Genomic DNA, 27,993 nt, shown 5'->3' with positions numbered 1-27,993 from the left:
TGAATGTTTTTACTAAATATATATATTATACCCTAGTATTATGGCAGCATGTTTTGCACAAGCATGCACTTCAGAAATCCTATGTAATGTAGTTCTACAAAATGTTCAAAGTATGCATATAAATGTGTATGAAAAAATGGACTTGCATATACTTACATGAAATGTACCAGACAAATATTACTCAGCCACATTTTTCATTTATTATCAGTTTACAACATGTACATTTGTGTAGTCAAATCAAAACAGGCAATTCTGGCGCTAAAATTCAAGTCAGTTCAGTGTCTTCCCGAAGATGCTTTTGCTTTAAATTAACATCATGAAAACAACATTTGGATGAGGACATACATTTTATCAAAATCAAAATTAGAACACATCTTATGCACAAGCTATTACAAATCTTTTGAAAACAAAGGCCTCACTTAGGTCCTGCAAATGACTTCAAGTTCTCCTCGTGCCTTTGTATTGGAAATCATGAAGTAACACAAGCTGCATCGAGTCTCTTGCTTTACACATATCAGCACGAACGAAAGTAGCTTGATTTAAGACATTTACGCAGCCCTCAAAGAAATCGCACATGGCTAAAACTCACTGACCGTCGTGGAGAAGCGGGAAAAGACGGCCTCCAAACACATCTCTGGGAGGGATGAACATCATCCATTCGCATTCAAGAACAGTTCCTTTAACATTCACTTTTTCCTTTAACGGGAGAAAGAAATATATTAATATGTGGTAAACAGAAGTTTAACGGCTAAAGCACATTAAGTGAAAAATGTCAATGAACAAAAAGATCAGCGGAAGGGTTCAGGAAGGGCCGGCGGCTCCTCCCAGGGTGTACCGCAAGTCTTGGTCCTGGGTGAACGGAGTTTCGGGAGCAGTGTTTGGCAGGTCCGCGGCAGGCGAGGGGGCGTAAGAGGAAGTCGGTGGTGAGGTGGCGCTCGGGGGAGAGGAGGGTCCACCTCCAGGGCACAGGTCTGTAGCAGGATGTCTGCTCTCCGAGGCCTGCTGGGAGATGAGCTGAAGCAGGGTCGTAGCTACATCTGATGTAATGTCAGACTTTGAGCCTGTTGCCTCTGGATCTACTAATGCAGAATCTGCCAGGAAAAAAGAGACACAAAATGTTATCAATGAATTCCGTACATGAGCTATAGCAATAAATATTAAAACATTTAAGCAATACATTACTAAACTGTAAACCCTAATAAGTCAAGGGAACTTAAATTTATTTTAATTTTAATAAACCAAGAATAAGTGGGCAAAACTTCAGATTTTGGCTTTATACTACAACATGTTAAAAAGAGTTAGTTCACCCAAAAATGAAAATTAGGCTGTTTTACTCACCCCGGAGGCATCCTAAGTGTATATGACTTTCTTCTTTCAGGCGAATATAGTCGGAGTTATATTAAAAAGTGTCTTTGATCTTTCAAGCTGTTTCATGGCACTCAATGGGTGTTGCATGCATCAGTCCAAAATAAGTTAAATAAAAAGCCATCATCAAAAAAAAGAAAAAAAAAAGAAAAAAAGAGGGGTGAACAAAGGCCTCCTGTGGTGAATCGATGCATTTTGGTATGAGGTCAGTATAGCGCATGCACCGCTGAGTCTCGTGAATACCAACGTTTGTTTATTGAGCAAAGTTTTCTTTACTTGAGCAAAGGAAAACCAGTCTCCTCTTGGTTTATATTGAAATCCTCTGACATTCTTCTTTACAAATCTTTGTTTTGTACTTTTAATTATTGACGGTTGTTTTGTTTTAAATGAATGGGCACTTTTTATTTAAATTCTTTTGGACTGATGCATGCAACACCCGCTGAGTGCCATGAAACAGCTTGAAAGATCAAAGACTATTTTTAATGTAACTCCGACTAGATTCGTCTGAAAGAAGTAAGTCATATACACCTAGGATGTCTTGGGGGTGAGTAAAACAGCCTAATTTTCTATTTTTGGATGAACTAATAATGCACTTATCTGGATTGATTATTGAATATTAACTTGATAAGCAATAAATAAGCTTATTACTACTACTACACTGTTTATTATTAATTTACAAATTACATATTGTAATCATTAATTTAGAATGATGAACAAATTATGATCTTGTAATGAACTAGATTTAAAATAATAATTACATCTAAATGGAATTAAAATGGAGCCGTATTAATGCACAAATGAAAATATGAATCCGCATTAAGGGATTATTCTTCACTTACAAGCAAATATTAGCTTTATTTGCTCTTAGCACAATTTATATAATTCTGTTAAATGTATAACATGAACATTTAACTATCTCTTTAAAAACTCTCTAACTTATGGAGTATATGAGTATAAACTTAACTCGTTTCATGAAGTTATATTTTTTAATTATTTTAAAAAGGTATATAATTAGTATGAGTAATATTAAATAATAATAATAAAATCAGCATAATTTAGCTGTGTTATAATGGTCAAATTATGCTTTCAAATTGTTTGGGTTTTGCTAATGCAGCTACAGAAAAAAAAAAGAAAAAAGAAAGAGCAGTCTAGATTTATGTAACTTATTTATATGCTAGATTTATATATCGCGACCCTTCACCGGATGATAATTCTAATGCTTCCATATCTTTATTTACTGCAAAGCTGAGTCTAATACATTATTACAGGGAGTGTGATGTCCATCTCAAATGTGTTTATAAATAAGATAATAAATTGATGTCATTTGTGTCTATTGTAAGACTTTCATGATTTTTTTCTGGAGTAAAATAAAGTTTTGAACTGGATCAGAAAAAGTAGTCATTTTTCAGATGTTAAGATAAACTTAAATAAAACACAATGAGCCAACAGCAAGCACCCACGTCAGCAAGGCTAAAGCGCTTTAAAAACAGTTGGACCATCCTTAAGCTAATAGAGGAGTCAACCTTAATGAATCCATGCTTCAAATTATTCATCATTTAAGCAGTTCTGCAGGAGGTGTGGGATAAAACTCCTCCACAAATAAAACAATAAAAAAGAAGAAAAACACTGACCTATAGTGATTGGTTGCAGTCACTAACTACCAGTTGTTTTTTCTTCAAGAAAATGTAAAGTAAACTGGTAAATTTGCTAAGTAATATGCAAATATTATTTTTAACTTGCATATTTAAAGACCTCTATACAGCAATATAAGTAGCAGCAGCAATAATTATATTAATAATAATACATCTACAATAAAAGATGCAATCAGGAATGGTGTACCATTCGCAGCACTGTACTTTATCATGAATTTGAATGGACAAACTGCATTTGTTTATGGGAAATATCTAAATGTATATTATTCATGACTTTAATTCATTAATATTTTGGTTATGAAACCGTTGTTGTAATGTCTTATAAGATTTGCATACATTTAAAATGTAAACGTTTTTTTTTTTATACTGTTTAAATTTCAGACTACGCTTAAATTATTTCAGTAATAACACATAGCTAGAGTTGAAGCTTTTAAACTTCTAAGTCGTTAATCTTGGAGAAAAAATGGGTCATTGTGATATTTAGGATTTTAAGAAAAAAAAATTATATATATAGACACACACACAATTTGTAAAGCTTTTGAACAATGGCAGTGGCACATCCAATTTTAAATATGGGGTGGGGAAAATAATTTAAACCTAGTTCACTTTTCAATCTGTGTACAGTAAGTCTCAGCAAACTCATTCATAATCTAAAAATGCAGTTGTTTTACTCCAGTCTTTGGACATCTGTGCTTCGAAACGACACTGAATTAACCAAATCCTAGTGGTCTGAAATAGATGTTGAGGTGAGAAATATTCTAGATCATCACAGCGGGAGAGTTTAAAACTAGAGATGCATATGTGAAAAAAAGAAGAAAAAAAAGGGTTTGTGGGAGTGATTTAGCTCATGCTACATTTTTTTTTTTTTTTTAAAGGAACTAGTGGAATGTGTTTTATATAAACTGATTTTAGCTTTTATTTGTGCATTTATATTGTAGCAGTAGTTTGTCTTAATATAAGCAGAGTGTTATTACTATACAATAAACTATCAAACTAGATGTGCTCCTTTGCACTAGTAAACATCATGTTCACATACATAGATGATAGCTACAAGAGTACAGAGACTTTGATCAATGCAACAAATTGATGGTGAGATGCAACACAAATATAAAGTGAAAAACAAACAATAGCCCTTTTGCATCAAAAGTGTGAGGACAAAATCTGCAGTATAGCTATAATTTATTTGACACTCATCTCACAGTAAGGCTTTATTACAGTGTGTATTCACAGACCCCAAAGACCATGTGAAAAGAGGGAAAAGAGAAATGAAAACGACCAATGAGGAACTGAGTGTGGAAATAAAAGTGTGAGCTGGTACATAAATGAGCAGGAGGGTGCGAGTCAGCAAGACAAGGGCAGTCGAGCTTAATTAGACTTCATTAAGCCGAGTTACACAAAGCTAAAGCTATAGAGCATCTCTTGGATGAGAACCGGTATCATTCACAAATAAATGGATGCATCTTTTAAATGTCAAGAAAATGCTCGCTTCACATTTCACCCTGAAAATCAACATAGAAATGCATTCATATTGCATGAAGACAATTTTTATTTTTATATTTACTGTACTTGACATCTGCATAATAAATTCAAATAAATCAAATTTAAAACTATATCAATTTAAATGAGCACATTTTCCACCTCTCATTACCAAAAAATATGTTTCACTTCCATAAATTATTCTGTATTTAATTTTTTTTGAAATGAACAAATTGTAGGCTACTGTGCTATATAAAATTATACATTATAATAGTATTAATTAAAAATGTTTTCTATAAATTAAATTCTTACTGTAATGCAATGCATATTATATATTTTGCATTACAGTAAATGTATATATCAATTATATTCTTATACTGTAATGCAGATATAAAATATATGTTATGTATTAAAGTACTAAAAAAAAATTATTCTATATAAATTCTTCAATGTCAGAGTGAAATATGATTCGGTCATATTATTGACAGGATTTTAAGATTCACCCAACTGTGCTAAACCAGTTCAGTTAGATGCTAAATGATGCGTGCAAGTCAGCAGTCGGAAATGTGACCTAGCTTACTCCGGTTAAGAGTTGTTTTCTGTATGTATTAGAAGAGGAGGCACATAAATAGAGATGTGTCCCAAATGGCTCTTTATTAGGACTGTTTAATCTGGATTTAAAAGAGTGACAATTTAACGCAAACACTGTAATCATCTCTGGAGGACTTGCAGTGTGTGCCAATAGATGAAGAGCTCTCCCGTCCTGTCTGTGAACAGATTTTTGCACACAAATGTCCACTGGGCACCGTAGCAGTGAGCGAGCAGACGGGGCTCTGGGGATTTTGTTCCTTTAAAAATACAACTGAATACTGCAAGAATGTAAAACTCAATGGAAGTTCACGAAATGCAGAAAATAAACATCTGGATTTTCAAATAAACATGACAATTTATTTCTCTATTTGTTATTAACTGATTAAACGTTTCCCCCTTTGTAAGACATTAGGAAGAAAACAACAACAACAAAAAAAGAGAAAAATCTCTAACAAATGCTTATGGGTTTCTTTGACGTGGGTGGGTCTCACATAACTGGCCTGCAGGCCAATCACAGCATTCGACTACTCAGGCCCCGCCCCCCATAGACTTTAACACTTGCCCTCGCGATCACCGCTCATGACAGAAGCGGAGCCGCCTCGTGTCGTACCATCATCCTGCCGGACTCCGTTGCTTTCGTCCGCCTGCTCCGCCCCCGGCGCTGGGGCCTTTATCAGCTGCTCCAATAGGAGCGTGAGCAGGCCGGCCTGGTCTTCCTGCGGGAGTTCTGCTGGCTGCGGGACGCTAGAGGACTGGATTAAGGTGGAGAGATGACTAAGCAGTTCGAGCTGCTGCGCCGCGTCCGGTTCAGGGGTGGAGAGGGCGGCGGGTGTTCTGGAGAGCACTGAGGTGGAGGCTTCAGAGGATGAGCTGCGGAGATACTCCGCCATCTGCGGGATGCTTAGATTGTCTGTTTGACCCTGCAGCAGGTTCAGCAACACCGCCAGCTCGGTCTGGTTCAACTGCTCTGCTGCAGCTCCCAAACCTGTGTGAAGAAGTGGTTATATTTGATTGCTGTTTATGGAAGACAGGATGTTTCTCGCCTTTCCACTTACAAACTGCAGTTGGCTGCACTGTTTTAAAACAATGAGGAAGCTGGAAAGAGAGGAAGATGATGATACTGAACCTGTACTGTAACAATGGACCCTTTTCAAATTTACAGGGTTTTCAGAAACAGACGTCATCATGGCAGGGTAAACTTACAGTGTTAAACTGAAACTGCAAATATAATTTGAGTTCCCACAAAAATAGAGAGACTGATTACTTCGGTTAAAAAAGATAAATGTCAAAATCACTTCCTCAGCCATTGTATTAGAAACAGTAACATGGCAGAATTAAAACGTTTTCTGTAATTTAATGCCAAGGTAGAGGAATTATGTGTAATTATAATTTTTTTTATTAAAATGAAAACTTTACTAGTTTTACCATGCCAATAACTCTTTATCACAGTTTGTGGAAAGGGTCCATGTACTGAAGGCTTTTATTAAAAAAGGGCGATGCAGCAACAATATTGACTGCCACAGTAAAAATGCAATTATATGCAAAAAAAAAAAATTATCACATTTAGCCAATCATAACCAAGATAATCTGCATGAACTTAATAGCAAAGTAACAAAAAGGTGATTGAAAAAAAAAAATTATTGAGTAAAATCTATTGAGATTATACTGGTTCAAAAACACAGATTGACATAAATGAAGACTATGTAAAAGTAAATATGTAATAAAATGAAAATAAATGATGTCAAATTAAATAAAAAAACAAGTACAGCCTCACATTCAAATAAAGGCTGATGCAAGACTCACGTTTGTAGAGATAAGGTGACCGTAAGGTGAACCTAATTTTGTTGCATGACCAGTAAAAAAAAAAAAAAAAAAAAAAAAAAAAAAAAGGTGACCAGAATCCAAAGCTTCCTGTCAAGTCATGGCCCACCTTCCAGCTCAGTGGCTGTGATGTTCGCCGGTGCAGGATGGGCAGATGAGGGTGGTGGGGGTGGGCTCGGCGGTGGGCGGCTGTTCTCCCCTCCTGAAGGTCCTGCAGGTTCCTTTCGGGGAACTTTGGCAACAGGGAAATCCTCAGATACTCCGCTTTGCCTCTGCCGCCGCCGCTTCTTGCTCCAGAGCTCATGACAGTCTTGCCAATGAGGCAAACTAAAAAAAAAGGTCACATAATTACAACAAAAACAAATCACAAATTAGGGGTTGCACAACTAATCGACTTCAATGCTCTGATTGAAGATCAAAGATATCTGCGATTATATTTCTGGATGCTCGAAACTGAACAGGAGAATGCGTATTTTAAACAGCTTATTGTACAGTTAAGTTAATCGCTGTCCTAATCTAATGCACTGCTGCAATCTAACACACACACATATGCTACAGACAGTACTCGTACATCACGCACAGAATCGTTGAGCGCAGAAATTTAATGTCATTGAAGTGTTTCATAAATGTAATGTCATTGACATCATAAACTATTTAAATCACACAAGATGCGTTTGCACTGACTCAGGTGGCGACATCCTGTTGGGCTCCACATCACACAGAAACTGGCTCGCGAGGGCCTGTTCGGCCGTGCAGCGTCTCGAGGGGTCCAGCGTCAACATGTGGTCCAGCAGGTCGAGAGCAAAGGTGGGCAGACTAGAGAGAGACATTGTCATTATATAATAGGAATTGTGAATAATAATAAGAAATGTTGGTTGAGCAGCAAATCAGATTATTAGAATAATTTCAGAAGAATCATGTGACACTGAAGACTGGAGTAATGATGCTGAAAAATTCAGCTTCGATCACAGGGATTAATTACATTTTAAAATATATTCAAATCGAAAACCATTTTAAATTGTAACAATATTACACAGTATTACTGTTTTTACTGCATTTGACCAAATAAATGCAGTGTGAGACTTCTTTCAACAAAGATTAAAATCTTTCAGAAAACGACGGAAGCGTTTGAAAAATCAGGTTGAACTTACAAAGCGAATTCCTCCCGTAAGCGTCGTCTGTACTGTTTCTTGGGTCTCATGGTATTAAAGTACGGCAGCTTTATTACATCTGGCCAAGCAGCAGGACACGGACTACCACACAAACGACTGACCAAAACAAAACACAAAACAGATAGAGTGTAACAGCATTTCACAAAGTCCTTTCCCCTTCTTCAGCATTAGAGCAAAACTACATTTATATCCAGAGACTGTGAGCAATATACCTGATCAGCTCAAGCTGCAGAAGCTCTTGGTTGGCCTGGAAAATTGGTTTCTTTGTGAAGAGTTCTCCCAAAATACACCTTTACACAACAGCAAAAAGAAACCCAAACAATATTTTTTACATGAACAGCAGTTGGTGTTTAAGAGAGGTTGGAGATGGGAAACACAGGACCTCTTACCCACAACTCCAGACATCAATAGCAGGTGAGTATCTCTCCTCTCCCAGTAGCAGCTCAGGAGGGCGGTACCACAGTGTGATCACCTTATTAGTGTACGGCCGACTGGGGATGACCATCAAGTTAGTGTTATACACCAAAGATTTTCAATACCAATCATGTTTCCTGTTTCTGAAACCACATGAAATCTACAAAACTTTATAAAGCTGAAGGGTGTACATTTGTGTCCCATTTTAGTCGTAGTTCAATCAAACAATCAAAGGAATTTTTTTTTTTTTAGCAACCTACAGTAAGATCGAGAAACCCAACATTTACTTACCTTTCCTCAGAGTTATAAAGACGAGCCAAACCGAAGTCGGCAAGTTTGATCTGACCACTGTAAAAAGAAAAAAAAGTAATAAGGCAAATGTAATGAATTTTCCAAAATCTCTAAGTCAGGGCTATTAAATTGGCGGCCGCCAATCATCTTCATCCGGCCGGGGAAGAGTCGCATACACACCTCAAATTGTTTTGCTCTAATTAGTTTGTCCACAAGGTGGCAACACTGGCACAGGCCATTGTTTCATAGCCAAAATAGAAAAGGGAAGACACTAACCAACAAGCGTTCATGTGAGGGGATTATGGGATATCCGCAGCTAGTTTAAACGAGTATAATGACCGTGCTATTGATCATATCGTCTAGCGAGATATGGCACAGAGACTAGACAAAGTTGAAATGGAGTTCTACATACGCTGCTGAGCTGCTTCAGCAGACAAAAACGCACACAATTATGTTCAAATATGCGGTTATGGTCTTAAATGAGTCGCAAATGACTATAAACTGTTGGGGGAAAAGCAAATGTGTGTGTCACATCCAAGTCATGTGTATCAGGTTTTAAAGAGATATCGCTGCGTTTAAAGTGAAACCTGATGAAGTCTGTTATTGATCTAAATTAAAGAACGAAAACAAAAAAAGGAATCACTGAACTACTCTAGTCGCTAATTAACTTTTGTAGTGTGAATAAAGATTCATTTATATTAATTTGATGATTTATTCATATACAATTTATAGTTTATGTGTAGACTGTTTTAAGTTGACTTAAATTTAAATAAGTTATTTTTCAGAGTCAATTAAGTGTTAAAAATAATGGTTTTTGATTATACGGTAATGTTGAAAAGCTATAATTACTGGCTAAAATTGAAGGAAAATTAATTAGAGATATCAGTAACATTTCTAGTATCAATGATACTGGCCTTCATTAACAGTAGGCTACTTAGCAAAAATATGCCATTAAACCTTATTTAAAATATATCATATTTATGTTATTTCTTCATTAATTTGGGGGTTCAATATGTAATTATGAAAACATATATTAATATGCAATTAATCGCAATTAGTTACATAAAAAATGTGTGAATGAATAGTTAGTTTTTAAATCGATTGATAGCATTAATGTTAACATTTCAAAGATGTTATTGTTGGTATAATATTTGTTTATTTTACAGCTGAATATGCTTTTAAATTTAATTTCTTATTTTACAAATTCAATTCAATTATATTAAAAGTTGCAACAAGGCAGATCTCTAAAAAAAAAATGCACTAGCAGGAAAAAAGGTTGCAAAATGAGACTATGCAGTCGCAGTCTGGAGACATGCATAATATATTATCTAACATTATTTTGTAAACAGGGCCACATTTGATCAGTAACACAAAGTGCAAACATTTGCAAGTATTGCATAAATGACATAACATCAATGATTTGAAAAAAAAAAAAAAGACACTTTTTATTGACTCGCATTTATTTCTGAGAGCACATGGTTAGTTAAGAATATATATATATATATTTACACTGCATGTCTGCATGCACAGATCCAATCTTTTGACCATATCCGATTTTTTTGGCCCATGACTGGTATCATATCGGTGTAATTCCCACCCAAAATGATTATGAATGATCACACATGGGTAGATCCTCGGGTTTTGAATGGCCATGCTATTAAAATTATTTATATAATTCACATCGAGTGGCCATTATTTGTCAGCATGGACAATGGCTGTCATGGATGTTTTGCTGGTCAAAATCTCACTGAATGGATAAATGACAGAAAATAACGGTAATTTTCATTTGCCATAATAAGAGAGAAAGTGGGAGAGAGAGACCGCGCGAGCGTGAATCTTGCAAACAAGTGAAATTATCACTTCATTGCTACGAAATATAATGTAGCATTTAGTAGAGAAGCTCTTGTATTTATAAAATTCACAGAGCAGAGGTTGAAAACCAGCTCCTGAATGTGCAATTTTTTAAAGTTTCCATCTCAATAAAATGCGAGCACATAAAGCACATCGACATTAAATTGTGTTGCCCTCGCACTGGGAGTTCTACGGGGAATCGGAAATGTGTTTCGACGTAGGTTGGATGTCCAGATATCGAATATGTATCCGATTTAAAACCACATTTGGAAATGGCTCAGATCGGATGCAAAAATATTGGATCTCGTGTGGATTTTTCTGTTTACACACGTGCATCAAATTCCAACCTGTGGCAGACGTGGCCAAAAAATCAGATTTTTTTCTGCCAGTGTAAATTTCATTAATTTAATGCATCCTTGCAGAAATAAAGTAATTAATTTCTTAAATGAAACTGAATGGCAGTGTAGCTGAACAGACAACATGTAAATCTGTATGACACTAATAAGAGACCGCGTCATGCATTGTTTAAAAACACAAACTGGTACCTGTTATTTAGCAGGATGTTGGAGCACTTGATGTCTCGGTGTAGAAAGTTCTTTTTGTGGCAATAATCTAATCCCTCCATCAGCTGACGCATGAAGCTCTGCACATGCTCCTGGGAGAAAGACACCAGCCCCGATTCCAGCAGCCCCATCAGGTCATGGTCCATGTACTCAAACACAAGGTAAAATGCACCTAATGTCAAAAAACACATACAGGTTAATTCATCGAGGTAGGCTCGTTTCAGGGAATTTAAGAGGGCCACAAATATGCCACAAACTTTAAGAGGAAAATGTGTTCACTAATAAAAAACAACAACTGCACATGCAAATGCATAAGTATAAACATGCAAATGCATTTAAACAAACCTTTATCCTTTTTGAAGTCAAGTGCGTCTTGTTTATCAGTGACAATTTCTTTCATGTTGACGACGCTGCGATGGTTGAGTTGTCTCAGGATCTTGATCTCTCTGATGGCAGTGATGGGGAAACCCTCCTTTTCGTTATCCAATCTCACCTTCTTCAATGCCACCAGCTCTCCTTTAGAAACCAAAACAATGCTGTCAAGCACTCAAAAACACGATTGAAAACCTGTTGATTTAAGCATTAAAAGTTGCCCCACAGAGTTGGTGTGGGGAAATTACTGACAATAATAAGGTAAGTAGGGCTGGGATAAACGATTATTTTTTAAACGATGAATCTAGCGATTATATTTTCGATGCATCGATTAATCTAACGATTAATTTTTCCAGACTGATTTGATTTCGATTATCTCCCCATTAATTGACTACTAACAATTTATACATGTTGATTTACGTATCTGAATGAAAAAAACATTAATTCCTTAACATTGCAATATATGTTTATTGCTCTTAAAATTACAAAATAAAAGACTGACTAAGAATGCATTACTTTGCACTTGTATAGAGATAGCATTCAATAAAACCTTGAAGCCTTGAAAACACATAGCTTACTGAAACAAGCTTACTGAACACATAGGGTCTAGCTTACTGAACACATAGGGTCTAGCTTACTGAAAAAAAGTTCTTCTTTCAGATGAAAATAACAACAACTTGATGTCTAGCATTCAATAAAAAAGGTCACCCAAATACTTGTTTAGAGCAATTGAAAGAATACAGTAACCAATGTAAACTTGGGGGCTTTAAGCTAATACAGAGAGTGCTTTTCCAAAAAAAAAAAAAAAAAAAAATTAATATTAGTGGGAGCCAGCAGCCTGTCATGAAGAAAAAAAAATCTCAGAATGCTTCACATGAAACTTTGGCATTCCACCCTTTTTCTATCGTGTTTAATGATTTTGATTAATATGCACGAGGGAGAGAGAGAGAGAGAGAGCGAGAGAGCAAGACAGCGCTCGTGTAGTTTGAAGACTTGTGTTTCGCCCTTTGTCTATCGTGTTTAATGATTTTGATTAATATGCACAAGGGAGAGAGAGAGCAGGAAGCGCTCGTGTTGTTTGAAGACTGTGAGTGTGCGTGCGCAGCCGGGGCTCTCTCTCGTACGCGCCCTGTCATTCTACATCACTCACCAATCAAATAAGGCTTTGACAGCCGCCAGAAAAAAAGATCAATGCAGAAAAACCCCTGGATTGGTTATATAACATTGGACAGAATGTTTATCCGGCCATCGCGTATATTCAGCGCACATAAGGTAAACATTTTGCAAACGTTTTTTTAGAGAAAGAAAAACAGGTCGACGAATCGATGCGCATATTTTGCGTCGACATCATCGATGACCTCGACGCGTTGTCCCAGCTCTAAAGGCAAGCACAGCTTTTCTCATTAAGAGGACATAATTCTGCACTTAAAGCAATATAAACAAACTACCATTCAAATGTTTGGGGTAAGAATTTTTTTTTTTAATAAATTAAAACTTATTCAGCAACGATACATTTAATTGACCAAAAGTAAAAGACATTTACAATGTTACAAAACGATTTCTATTTTAAGGAACAAACTAACTTTTTGGAGTGCATTATAACAATTCCACTCCCACGTATTAATCCCCTTTAAACAACACACCTGTGTCTTTGTCCTTTGCCTTGTACACTTGACCGTAGGTTCCCTCTCCAATGATGCCGATGATGTCAAACTTATCCACACAGCGCTTGCCCCAGTCAATTTGAGTCTGCTTCCTCTCTCCATATCTAGGACAGCAAATCCTGCACACATTTGAAAGACACTTTAGGAAAAAAAAGCAATTTTTAAGTTACTTTCTCTCATCTACCATTTTCTAAAACTTAATGAAGCATTCCAGCATCCCATGACTAAAGTAATAACTGTGATAATGATTTTTCTCAACCCTTACCAATAATAATAAACAAAAAACATACATTGCCATTCAAAAGTTTTGGTTCAAAAGAAACATTAATACTTTTATTCAGCAAGGACACATTAATTTGATAAAAAGTATGTTCTCTGAATGCATAATGCGTTCTATTAGCATCACTGTTTTAAATACTATCTAAAAAATAAAAAATAAACCTTTAGGCTTAAATTGCTCTGCTCAAAACCACTAGAATATGGAAATAACTTTTACTTTACCGTTGGATCACACTGCCAAAAATATATTGCTCTTTTATTTACGTCTTGTTTTCCAGTGCAAATGTCAAATTTACTGGAGGCAAAACGACATAAATTTTGTTTTATAAGAAACTGATAAAAAAATAATAAGGGAGTTTAGGATAAAAAGAAAACAAATATCTGGCAACGGAGTCAGAAAAATCTAAACCTGCCAGATCTGTTCTGGTATTCAGGATAAACTCCCTTAATTTTGTTTCATTTCTCAGAAAACAATAATTATTTATTATTTTAAGTAACTACATCTTGATTTCAGAACTGGACAACTTAAAAAAAAAAATACTGAGGACAATATTAATTTTTAACAATGCATAAAACATCTAATGCCGTGACTTTACGACATTCTGCTTTAAATCTGTGTAAGGGCTAATTAAGGCTTTTTAAAACAGGTGAATGGTTTATTTGACCTCATACTGATTTATTATAGTCCATTTAATACAAAATAATATCAAAGACTAAGATATGCACTTTCTCTGTCTACATTATGAAAACTGGGCAAAAAAAAAAAAATTCTTTAACACTAATATTCCTAACAGTATTTCCAATAATTCCAAATTGCAATTATGTTCCTCTATTAAAACATACATACTTACATATATAGGTTTTCTTAAAAAATGCGATGGAACATGCGGGATATTTTTGCAATCTTATGCGATGAAATTGCGGGAACTTGCAAAAACTGTGGTTTGATGACAAAGAGAAAAAAAGGTGACCCCCAACACAACACCCTGTTCTCACAAGGCTACTACCTTACTGTAAAGAGTCATTTCTTATGACTTCCTATGATAAGCAAGCATACTAAATCACATAATATTTAAGTTCTCATTCTGTTTTATTTCAGACCTTAATTAACACATGGCTCAAACTTACAAAAAATTGAGTCAAACAAGTTCTCTAGCTTTACAAAAGGAGTATTCAACTACTTCTGTAAAAATTAATACGAATAAAATATACACAAATATACAAATGCTGTTTCACAGGAATTGCAACATGCAATCTCTTTTTGCAACGTAAATTATTTTACATACTAATATACTTACAACTGTAAGGTTTTGGTACCATTCTGTAACAAAAAAAGTACAGTCTTACAACTGTAAAGGTGCATCAACTTCTGAATGAAACTACAACAATCCACTGTGAAAAAGAAAGCTAACTGCGTAGCCGTTAACACTGGCCTATCATTCACCATCCTCATCCCTCTCTCAAAATAATTTGCCCCCATAGTCATGTAACACACCGGGTAACTGCTTCACGCGGTATTTTGCGCTTATTTTTGTTGGCAGATGAGAATGATTTGCGTCCTTCACCCTGGTTTCACCGCGGGCTTCACAGTTGATGTTCACGTCGCGGAATTACGTCACACCATAAGGTTCCCATCGGGAAAAAATGGCGATTTACTTGTGTGAAGTAAACGCAACATTTTTCATCTTTCTGCTAAGATATATGTGACTTTCTTGCTACGCAAATTATTATTATTATGAAATCATGCTACCTCCGCATATTTTGCCTTCTGAAATCGGGATTTTATGCGGTGAAAGTGCGGCGTATTTGAAAAAATGCGACCCCCTTGGCTGATTATGCATTAAATCACGCGATCGCATAATCGCATTTTTCTGGAGGGACTGATATAGATAGATAGATATATATATAGATAGATAGATAGATAGATAGATAGATAGATATATAGATAGATATATATATATATATATATATATATATATATATATATATATATAGATAGATATCTATCGATCGATCGATATACATACATACACACACACACGCACACATATATATATTTTTTCAATCAATTTTAGTCTTGTCTCTTATCGTCAGTGATATAGTCAAAGATTGTCAATGAACATTGTGTCACACTTTTGTTACCAGAATTAACACTATTAATGTCACACAATCATCTTGAGAAATGCCCTGATGGATGACCGTAGTGGCACTTACTTTGGTCTCTTCTTGAAGGTTGGTTGCAGAAGCAGTGGGGATTCTCGAGCAGGGGACTGTGGAGGGGAGTGGTCTCCTCCAGGAAGAACTGGAGGGAGGGGCAACTCACTGAGAAGGCGTGTCCTGATTTCTTTTTCCTTTTCCTTCTCTTTCTCCCTGTCCTTTCGTGATGACTTCTGGAAAGGACCGCTCTTTTTTGGACTACAAGATAAAAAAAATTTAAATTATATATATATTTGTGGTTGTTACTACTCACATTTTCTGTCTATTTAGTTAAACATTCCATCACGTAAGGTTTTGGCAGGGAAATTAGAAGAGTGAATATTTACACTAAAAGAAAGTAACACCAAGTAATTGCTATTTACAGTAAGTATAAATAACGGTGCATACAATGCTATTAACAGGCATAACTGCAATAAATAGCTTCTAGTAAAAACTCAATTGAATGCGGTTACATTGAATTCTCACAAAATGTAAACAGAGGAAATAAGCTATGCACACTAACAGTGAATAGTCTGTGTAATATTGGGTGTAGTTAATGTCAGCTTTTGTCAACAAAGCTGTTTGCATTTAGTGCAACCAGACACCGTGAGGAAATAACTGCCTGTTCTCCGCTTACACTCCCTACAGTCCAAACATACTCACATTCATCTAGGATAAATATGTAATTTGTCAAGCATATATACCAAGAGGCTACGTGTACAAATGGAGCCAATTAACAATTATACGATAGCTTAAGTATCCAAATACTTGGGCCACTGTACAATGTTTAAAATATATGAATGTTGTTGCATTAAATAACCAAATATCACAAGGAAGTGTCATTAATTTTAAACACACACAAAAAAAGTTTACACCACAGTAAAATAATTATGGCTATTAATATTCTGTGTGACATTAAACCTGAAGAGCATGGCAAAATTGCACCTGATGTGAGATTAAAACAAGCTCTCAGGTCACCAAAACTTACTGAATGAAAGTATGTGAACACAAACGCATCAAGCTATGCTACGCTGAGCTTGATTTTCTGTATTATTGCATTTCAAACTGTATGAGACAACAAAGTGTAACACAAGTAGGGTTGAATAAACAGTACTTCCACAAGGGACTTAAGCATAAACTTTTTTTAAGGTAAATTTTTAGAGAATGAGAAAACTGATTAAAGTTGTGATGAAATGCTTTACTTCTACATCGGTTATTTTAGTATTTTCATATACTACCATAATTGTAATATTTTGAATTTGAGCTTTTATTCATATTTTTTATTCTAAATATTAGTTTTTTTAATGATTTTTTAAAATTAATTTTTATAAACATCTTTATTAATTTTTAAATACTACTATTCAACTTTTTTTTTCAGTTCTAGTTTTTAATATATATATTTTTTTTTTTTTTTTTTTTTTTTAGAAAAAAAATAAATCTATCATTTAACCAGAAGACAAAGTTAAAGAAATGAAACGCATGCACAGATAAATAAATCAGAAAAGGATCTATAAAATGCATTCAGAAAATATATATGCCAATTTTAGAAGTTCACATCCAGTTAAATGACCAACTTGATCAAATCTTTCACCCTCGACCACTGAAGTTTGTTACCACCAGAGAATCGCAAGAGCGTTTGCAATACACAATACAGTCTGTGTTCTCTTACTTGTGTAAAGAATGTTTGAGGGTTACCCTATAAAGTGCGTCTGATCAGGACTCACCTGTCTCTGCAGTCTCCCAGAAGAACTGGCGGCAGGGGAAGAGGTGGAAGTGTGGAGGTCTTTATCAGTTGTGCGGGACTTTGCGTACGTTTCTGTTTGGGGCTTTTCGTGCGAGAAGCAGCAGGTGTAGCAGGTGCTGAGGGTGGAGGAGCAGGTGGAGGGCTGTTCAGAGGAAGAGGTGGAGGGGATGAGAGAGGAAGAGGAGGAGGAGAGTTTGCCGGGAGAGGTGGAGGAGATGAGAGGGGTAGCGGAGGTGGACTGGATAATGGGAGAGGTGGCGGAGGAACCACAGTGGGCTCCTCCACCGCAACAGTATTTGGAGGTGGGGAGGGCGGTCTTTGAGGCTCTGGGGGCGGGGCCGTCTCTAGTGGCGGCGGTGCCTCAGTGTTTTTCACCGGCGCATTTGAGATGTTAGAAGTGTTGGGGCGGAGGGAGGGGGAGTTTTTGGCGGCGGCCGCCTGACGTTCCTTCTTTTTTCGCGTTAGCTCGGCCCCCAGGCTGGAGGTGATCGGCAAACGTGAAGATGAAGGGGAGCGGCTGCCTGGTCGACTGCTGTGGGAGGAGCCTCTGCTGGCTCCTCCAGAATATAATGAATGTTTCTTAGTGCGAGAACGTGACGAGGAGCAGCGAGAGGAGGAGTAGTGAGGAGAACGGCTCCGAGAACGAACAGAAGGCCTGAGGAGAAAAAAAAAACAAATGTTTTCAAATCAGTCACGTCAACCTGCTAAAACAACTAAATAAATGTAAACGTCCCATTTAAAGCTTCAATCCAATTACACAGGGTTTCCTCAAAGTTACAATGAAACTAAAGTAGCGCCAGATTTTTCCTTTTGTATTGTCACATACCGTACATTTGAGTGTAAAGGATTATCAAAAAAGAAAAAGAAAAAAGTAGAGCGGGACAGTTTTATGCATCGGTTGGAATTTAGATTTTAAGATGCTGTGTTGCACTCAAAAATTTTAACCGATGAACGTACAACAGTGGGGATCTAAGTGGTGTTCACTACACTTTTCATTCTATTGTAGGACAGCAGAAATGCAAGCTCTTGTGAAGAAATTTCAGATTTCGCTGGGTTCCGAAGTTCAGGTTTGGTGAGCTCTAACCTGCAAATTTGTATCATTTGAAGCAGTGTAATAAATAGAACACTGACATATCACAGTGTGACCTTGACCACTTACAGTATGTGAGAACATAATTTTAAGACTGCAGTGATGGGAAGAATTTTTGTTCGCCACAAGGATGTGCAGTTTCTACATGAATTTAGCTTTGATTTGAAATAAAACGACATCCTTGTGGCGCGGAGGAGACAGAAGAGCATACGGTGATATGGAGAAACACTGAGGAGACCGTTGACAAAGGAATTGTTGAATAAAGTTGTTAGTTTTGTTTCCTTTGCTTAAAAAAAGTATTCTCGTCGCTTCATATAACCCAGATTGCACGTCTGATAGCAGATGGAGTATTCGGACGATGACGACTTTTCATACCTTTCTGGACCTTGACACGGTTATTTACTTGGGAAAGTCTCAAGCCTCCAGGTTTACATCCAAAATATCTTAAATTGTGTTCTGAAGACGAACAGAGCTTATACGGGTTTGGAATGAAGTGAAAGTAATTAATGACAATTTTCATTTGAGGGTGGAGTTTCCCTTTAAGGCGTGTACAAATTAGATTCCATTAATGTTAATGATTGGAGACACATGACCTGCATATGTCCACAGAAAGATGATCCAGTTGTGATATTTTTATTACACCGTATTATTATATTTTATCTATTACCGTAGATTATATATTTTTTTACTTTAATATTAACTGACTTGCTGTAAAGACGGATGCATCTTTCAGGTCTTCAATAAATACACCTTTTAATCAAAGAAACACTATGAACCACAACAGCTTCCGGATAATAAAATTTGCTGTGACTTCTGGCTTTCCCCTGGGTTTATGCATTATGTGCTCACTGTTTTTGAGCTGAATGTGCAGCTGTCAGCTGAGCTGAGATGCTATAATAAAAACTGGGAAATTTAATTTCTTCAGGTGAACGGTGAACAATTTAATTCTTCAACAGAAAAAACAATAAGCACCGACCAAATATTTGAGTATCTAAACAAGCTGGGGTTGTTCATATGTCAACAGCCAAATGCCTTCACAAAACCTTTTCTTTCAATACTTAAAATCAAATCTCATATTTTCCATAGTGCACAGAATCTGATCTGACAGTATTAGGAATGTGCTGGTAATCAGTCAATTAATTAGAGGGGTAACCCAACTAAATATAGTAAATATAGAATATCTAAATATAGAATACAGGAATAGGCTACAGCATGTAAATGTTAGTGCAAGATCTTAGTTTTAGTGATGAAAAACAGCATTTTTTCCATAATCAAATATGAAACTTTAAATTCCATAAGAGTTTTCATACATGCTTTTGTCCAAATAAAATCCATTGGGACTGAATATCATGCTATAAATATAAAACACCTCTACTTTTAACAGATAACACAGTTATAACATGATCTGCTGCCATAAACTGAAAATTACTAAATGAAATGTGCTGATAGCTTATGAATACTGCAATTTAAGGTATTATCTATAAATTATTAGTATGCTGGTAAGCAGCTCCAAATGTTCTTTTTTTTTTTTTACACAAGTAAAATACATTAATCTTCTACAATGAATATTTAATTATGTTATGACAAAAACAACTAATTTCAATAAATTTGTGTAATGCTTAAAATTATAATTTGTATAATAATCACTGATGGACAGTGTAATATCCACCTAACATTGATAAACATTAAATTAAAACCAACTCAAATACAACCATTTGAAAACACTGGTCAGTTATTAAAATAAATTACAAATATAAAATAAAAAATCCAAAAATAAAATTATAAAATGAAAATCATTCAGCACAATGCAAACAAACCGTTAGTGTTAACTTACCTGTCAGCCTATGACTCACATGACACGTGCACAATGTTACTATATACTTTTAAATACCATTTAAAGTGGATTCATTTAATTGCTTTTGTAGTTTTGGCAAACTAATGATGCTAAAAGTATTATTTTTTTATTATTACATTTAACAGGTAAATGAAATCATGTATGCAAAGTCATCCTATCTTATAAAATAACCATCACTGGGTTTGACATTTACAATTCAATAATATTCCTACGTGTCTAAAAGCCTCTGGAGAGACTGAATCACATGGACTCAGATCTGTGTGTGTGTGGGTGTGTGTGGGTGTGTGTGTGTGTGTGCTCGCTCACCTGGACACTGGACTAGTGCTGGATGAGCGTCGGTTGCCGTAAGGACTGCCAGGTGAGTGCTTTCTGCTCACATACGGACTTCCATCCTTCTCGGGGCTTGAAGACCTCCTCCTCCGATAGGGGCTCTCGGATCTCTGTCTGCTCCGCCTGGGAGGCTCCCTGTACGGACTGCGCTTGGAGGAATAGCTGTTCTCGAGTTCCGCAGTGGAAGGACTGTCCGCTCCGAGTCTCCTGGACGGATCCTTCCCTTTGTGGCTTTTGACGGCCTTCCGATGGCTCCGCTCCTCCTCATACTCCTCGCTCCTCCGCTTGTCTTTGCGAGATTTTGACGAGCGGCCACTTTCCTTACTGATGGAGGAGGAGGCGGAGGAGGCGCTGCTGCCCAGACTGACAGCGGACTGCACCACGCCTGATGAGAGAGAGTCGCCGGACCTTTTGCTTCCTGACTCACCTGAACGTCTGGATGTGGATGCAAGGCACGCTGCGGAGCTAGTCTTGTCCTTAGCCTTCTTCCGGCTCTCTTTACTCGCTCTGTCCCGGTCCTTACTGCTCTTCTTACCGCCGCTACTTTCTGCCACCTCCGCAGAATCCCTGACCGAATATGGGTCTTTGGACTTCTTCCGGGAGCGCTTGTGTTTATGAGTCCTGTTCTCTTTCGCACCTGCCTCATCGTAGTCCGACCGCTCTATGCGTTCAGCGTCCCTGCCCTCCGCCGGTTTCCCGGTGGCAGGGGAGTCCAGAAACGTGTCCGAGTCGGAGCTGATGTCGTCGTACTCCACCAGAGGCTTGATGGCGCCCGCTGCTGGAGGCGCGGCGGCAGCGCATGCGGAGCCGGTTTCGGCCTCGTGTTTGGACTTGTTTCGTTTGTGCTTGGAAGAAGCGACCGAGCTCGTCGTCTTGCTGGGATGCCTCCCGGAACCCGCGTGCACGGGCTGACCTTCCCCGCCGCCGGCCGCCTGCAGCTGATGATGGTAGAGCGATTCAGCCTTCCTCTTGGTCCCATGCAGGCGGTCTGACCCAGGCATACCTCTGTCCTCCGGAGACGCGGACCTAAGTGGTCAAGACAGCACATGAACAGCACAAACCGCTCAGTGTTGGGTAAAAGTGTGAAATCTTGCCAGACGGGAGAGTCCGAGTGAAGCAAAACAAAGATGCGCACTCGATTTAATGCGCAGAGGTTATCCACAAGTCATCCCCGGTCCCGTGGCTTCTCCGAATCGCGTCGAAATATATCCAAGAGTATACAAACCCAACAACAACAAAAAAATATTTAACGATATTGTCCTTCACGACAGCATCACTGATCGTTTCCAGGGTGCCTCGAGCAGCTCATTGAGCTCGCGCCTCTCGGCTAGCTTTAGCTAAGCTAGCGTCCCTCGACAAAAAGAAAGCAGAAAAATACAGGCTGTCCTTGTTTTAGATTGTTTATCCTTGTTCGATATCACAGCCTAGACAGGCGTTTAGCTCTCCTTGCACACGGTTTCTGAGCTTTGAAGCGGTAACGCTCGCTGTGTAGGGATATTGTCCCACATAACTGAAAACAAAACTTGACCCGCTTGCTTCTTGTTCACATATTCGCTTTAATGTTCAGTGTAAACTCTCTGTAGTTTCATATTCATCGGAAATTATCACATATTTATGTGTTAAAAAATGATTCCAGTTCACTTAAGCGGCTCTGGAAAGAAACCAGACCTAGAAACTGGGCGATGTTCGTGGATATAAAACCCTCCACAGCCCTTGATTCAGAGAGAATTCACTTCACCATTACAGCCAAAAATTATGCGCAGCCTCTTCTGCGCATGCGCGGTTTTAGCCCGTCCCACGGAAAAGGAAATACCACAGCCCACATCATTTAGAATATAATTAACTCGTTTTTTTCTCCCTTGATAGCGAATTCTCCGTAAATACTGTAATATTTTGTATGAAAACAAAAAATGGAAACATATAAAGATATAAAAATCTCTTGTTTACGTTATTTCTATGGAACAAGGTCGCTGTCAATCTCCATGGTAACTAGGCGACAGCCAATCAGATGCAAGCTACTGCATCCCGCCTTCAATCGCGCGTCACTTGAGCCAAACATACAAAATTATTTTGGTTTACACGTCTCATAAGGCTAAATGGGAGTTTCTTAAATTTAAAATTTCTGAATTTTGTATAAGATATAGTTAAATGCTTGCCAAAGTAAGAATACAACATGAATACAAGATTATATTTTAAATTAATAATAAGTACTGTAGTAGAACTGAAAAAAGTAATTTTATTTATCTTCAAACACAACTGGATAACTTCTACATCAAGAAAGCTAAAGGTGCATACATTCGTTCAGAGGCCAAATGGATAGAGGAGGGAGAGAAAAGCACGTCCTATTTTTGTAGATTAGAAAAAAGACGACAGTCTAAAACCAGTATTATTTCATACATATAAGTTCATAATTCCTACAGTGATTTGTATTTATCAAATTTTTCTCCAAAAGAATGTGATGCCTTAAAAAAAAAAAAAAAAAAAATTATATATATATATATACATATATATATATATATATATATATATATATATATATATATATATATATATATATATATATATATATATATATATATATATTATTCCTAGGATTGACAATTAATTAAGAGATCTTTGTGATGCACAATTAGGGATTGAGGAACTCAATCTAGCAGTTCAGAAATTTAAGTCAAACAGATCCCCTGGCCCGACGGCCTTACAGGAAATTTTTATCTTTTTTTTTTAAATGATTTGAAAATGGTATTATTTAATGCTCCTACTGAATCTATTGAAGATGGATCTGTGTGCCCTACATAGAGTCAAGGCTTGATCATTTTAATTCCCAAACCAGATAAAGATCATAGATATTTAGATAATCTCCGCCCAATCACCTTCCTTAACAATGATTATAACATTTTTACACACGTTTTTGTCGTAGACTGAAAGAGGGCCTTAATGGGTTAATTAATGAGGTTCAAAAAGGATTCCTTAAAAGTAGATCTATTCACATTAATGTAAGACTAATGGATATGGTTGAATACAGTCATTTGATAAAGGATGATGGATATATTCTTTTCTTAGACTTCAAGAAAGCCTTCGGCACGTTAGAACATAGGTTTTTATTTAAAGCTTTAGAGCTCTTTGGTTTTGGTGAGAACCTTCTCAATATTATAAAAATTATTTATAAAGATATGAACAGCTCCATTTCTCTTCCTTATACTTCACAAAGATTTCCTATTAGTCGTGGAATAAGACAATGCTGCCCGAAGGAATGCAGTTGCTTGGTTGTATGTATTATTTTGTATTCAGTAAAATTTAAAAAAAAAAAATAAAAATACAGACTCTTCCTTCGCATGTTAAACATTAAGTACATTATCTCTGAACAAACCTGTTATATCAACCTATATGCCAATTTTACTCTCATCGTGTATGAATACAGACATTTTAATTCGTCCTTTAAATAACAATATTGAACATTATTTACATCATCCGTTGTTTAATAAATAAATTTTGCAAAAAACTATGGTTAACTTAGCATTGTGCAATAACTAGATTTAATAACAGTGGTGGACGAAGTACACAAATCAAGTACTTGAGTAAAAGTACAGATACGTATAATTAAATATTACTCCAGTAAAAGTAAAAGTGCTCCTTTTTCAATTTTACTCAAGTGAAATACAAAAGTACTCAATTGTACTTAGCTAAGTAAAAAAGTACTAATAGATAGATGTTTGCAATTTTATATAGGCTAATTTAATTTTATATTAGCACATTTTATTTATTTATTTTTATAATCCTTCTGCTCAAAATACCTGGGATTTCTTCCAAAAGAACCACTATATGGATATATTTTTGTTGTTGATATGGACTACGCTGACGAGAGTAATGTTCACTGTGAAGCTTACACTGTGATATACCTGAGAGAAAACAGAGATGATGACCATCTGATTTTCACCAGTAAGAACAAAGTATTTAAAAGTTTGTTGTTTTACAGAACATCACAGTTATATATGACATGATAATAAGGCCTGAAGATTTTAAGGAAAATATAATTATATTTTCATAATGATTTTTTCCTTCTCAAACCTTGTCTGGGGTGTAAAAACACCCCTGGCCAAACGGGGTGCATCTCTTCCCCTCTTTAATAATTACTGTAGTAACCATGTTCTGAACAAATATAAATAATTGAATAAAAATATTTGGACATTATTTATAAAAATTACCTCAAGTTAGCACCAGCAAGCTTGTTAGCTAGACAGTTAGCATCAGCTAACAATATTTACTTATTTTCAGTACCGTTATGAATAAAGTCCTTAATAACAATGGATGAAAAGTTTAGAGCTCTACTGATGATTAAGTCTAGAGTGTGTCCACCTGTGTGTGGGTCCATGTACATGCTGAATCGACAGGTAAAAAAAAGCCTAAATTCCAAATATTCATTTATCACCAATTAACTGTTTGACAAACACTTCCTGCTTCGATGTCCAGATCTGACTTAAAAAAAATCTCAAACATGCTCCGATGTCCCGATCTGAATCAACCGAGTCGCGAACAGGCTCCGAAGTCCCGATCTGAATCAACCGAGTCGCGAACAGGCTCCGAAGTCCCGATCTGAATCAACCGAGTCGCGAACAGGCTCCGAAGTGGCTATCTGAATCAACCGAGTCGCGAATAGGCTCCGAAGTGCCGATCTGAATCAACCGAGTCGCGAACAGGCTCCGAAGTCCCGATCTGAATCAACGGAGTCGCGAACAGGCTCCGAAGTCCCGATCTGAATCAACCGAGTCGCGAACAGGCTCCGAAGTGCTGATCTGAATCAACCGAGTCGCGAACAGGCTCCGAAGTGCCGATCTGAATCAACCGAGTCGCGAACAGGCTCCGAAGTCCCGATCTGAATCAACCGAGTCCCGAACAGGCTCCGAAATGCCGATCTGAATCAACCGAGTCGCGAACAGGCTCCGAAATGCCGATCTGAATCAACGGAGTCGCGAACAGGCTCCGAAGTCCCGATCTGAATCAACAGAGTCGCGAACAGGCTCCAAAGTGCCGATCTGAAAACTTCGACCAAAGAATGTAAAAAATAACTCAATTTCTCTAATAACTCTATACTCTAATAACTCTACAAATCTATGAAAGACTCAGATCACGTATCTAAAAATAAATCGCTATAGTAAAAGAAATAATAAGAGAAGTGAAGTTTCCGTTCTGCTGTGTTTGGTCCTCACGCGCATCTGACGCTCCGCGGCGCGTCTCCGCCCCTCACACGCGCGTTTACAGCGCTAAATTAATCATCTTTGCTAATGTTTAGACATTTACTTCATTGTCAGCTTCAGGTTCTTCATTTATTATTGTTCAATGAACTGTTTGAAACAAAAAAAGGTTGTATTTCAGTAATAATTTTAAATTATCAAAATAAAATATATAAAATAATGGTTTCTATTTTAATATCCTTTAAAATATAATCTATTTGCTGTATTTTCAGCATCATTCTTCCAGTCTTCAGTGTCACATGATCTTTAGAAATCATGAAAATATGATGATTTATTATTAGAACTATTAATACCAAATATTATTTTGGAATCTGTGATACTTTTTTTAGGATTCTTTGATGAATAAAAAGTTACAATTAAATAAATAAACTTGAGTAAAAGTACAGATACGTATAATTAAATATTACTCCAGTAAAAGTAAAAGTACTCCTTTTTCAATTTTACTCAAGTGAAAGTACAAAAGTAGCTACTCAATTTGTTATGTACTTAAGTAAAAAAGTACTGATTGTACATTTTACACATTGTACATTTTCATCACAAAATAAATAAATAATAATAATATAAATATATTCTGTGTATTTTAAATGTAGATTTGTTAAACTTGCTAAAAGTTTTTTGGCATTTAATTGTAATTAAACCTATAATCTTAGCATTCACGATTCTAATTCAATTATTTAAAAAAATCTAACTACCTTTCTAATCTTTTTGGATTCTATCCATTTTCTTGTCATTTATTATAAAATTATATATAAAAAAGACCTCTAACATTAGCTTGCTCTAGTTTTCTTTTCTTTTTATTTATTATATTATTTAAAAGCCCTTGCTACGTGTACTGTGTTTAAGCTAACTAAGACTTGTTATAGAAATTATATATTATTGCTCTTTTGTTGTTTTTGATTCCTTCCATTGTCCTCATTTGTAAGTCGCTTTGGATAAAAGCGTCTGCTAAATGACTAAGTGTAATGTAAATGTAATTATTGTGTTATTTTATTAATTCTGTATTAATAATGGTATTCTTTTTTTGATATAAACAAAAAAATAATAATATTAATGAAAGCACTTTTGAATATCCCCTTTTCTCTAAAACTGGATGCATTTTAAAGTCTTTACTGGCAGTATTTTATGATTATTGGGGTTTAAACAAAATACAGACGCATTTTATATTGGTGCCTTTAGGATGGTTACATTAAATGAGCATCACGAAGTTGCATACAATCAGGAGGTAATTCTCTGTGGCATTGGTCTAAAATAAATTTTAGTTGAAGCATTCCAATTCACCATGGAAATTTATAATTTTGAATATAATATCAATAAATATTTTCTTACCTTAGTTTATGTTAAATGACATGAATTTGATTTGTGTAAACGTGGTGGTAAATGCATTCTGTTTCGTTTGTTTTGGGAAAACGCTGCCTCGTGTTACCACCACAATGACGTCATATGACGACGACCATATTTGAGTTTTTAATTGGCTAGGACAGCTGGAGGCGGGGCCGACTCGCCAAACCCGGAAACGAACATAACAATAACCTGAAACACGAAAACAAACTATTTGCAGTCTTTACACTTTCCACACAACATTGCGACAAAATATGTCACCTTTTACAAGTACTTTGCACACACTGAACCCAGGAATGTTTCAATATCCTCAACACGTCAAACAAATAAACTTTCGGTGCAAAACTATAACTAGTACACTGAAATCTGAAATGAAGCTCATATATATATATATATATATATATATATATATATATATATATATATATATATATATATATATATACAGTTTGGTAATATGACAACTGAAAATATATATAATTTATTATAAATGACTCTTTATTCGACCTTTAAGACATTTTCTAAAAATATTTTATACTTTCACTGCGGTTACAATCACATCACGCATGGCTTTAAACTATTAGAAATGAATTCAGTCCGACAAATGCGAATGGACAGATAAAGCTGCAATATTTATGAACAATATTGACTATAAGGTGTAGTTTACAGATAGGGAA

At 36.3% G+C, this 27,993-nt stretch overlaps 1 protein-coding gene across 3 annotated transcripts; it reads right to left on the bottom strand.

The window, feature by feature from the left end:
* Positions 1-177: 177 nt before the first annotated feature.
* LOC113062415 (cyclin-dependent kinase 12-like) lies at positions 178-22,506 on the bottom strand. 3 transcript variants are annotated; one of them, XM_026232250.1, is made up of 15 exons: positions 20,703-22,506; positions 17,432-18,106; positions 15,726-15,926; positions 13,212-13,351; positions 11,542-11,712; positions 11,179-11,368; positions 8,783-8,839; positions 8,467-8,568; positions 8,290-8,367; positions 8,057-8,173; positions 7,590-7,721; positions 7,015-7,232; positions 5,647-6,069; positions 836-1,091; positions 178-696 (listed from the first exon to the last, which is right to left on the bottom strand). In XM_026232250.1, the coding sequence occupies exons 1-15, from the start codon at positions 21,725-21,727 to the stop codon at positions 687-689; spliced, it is 3,795 nt and encodes a 1,264-aa protein (XP_026088035.1). In that variant the 5' UTR covers positions 21,728-22,506; the 3' UTR covers positions 178-686. The 3 variants fall into 3 exon arrangements, with proteins under 3 accessions (XP_026088035.1, XP_026088034.1, XP_026088037.1); XM_026232249.1 differs by having other exon boundaries at positions 178-1,091; XM_026232252.1 differs by having other exon boundaries at positions 178-1,091; positions 5,695-6,069.
* Between the last annotated feature and the right edge of the window lie 5,487 nt (positions 22,507-27,993).

The sequence above is a fragment of the Carassius auratus genome, chromosome 44 (assembly GCF_003368295.1).
Source record: "Carassius auratus strain Wakin chromosome 44, ASM336829v1, whole genome shotgun sequence".
Lineage (NCBI taxonomy): Eukaryota > Metazoa > Chordata > Actinopteri > Cypriniformes > Cyprinidae > Carassius > Carassius auratus.
This window is presented reverse-complemented; position numbering and strand designations above follow the sequence as displayed.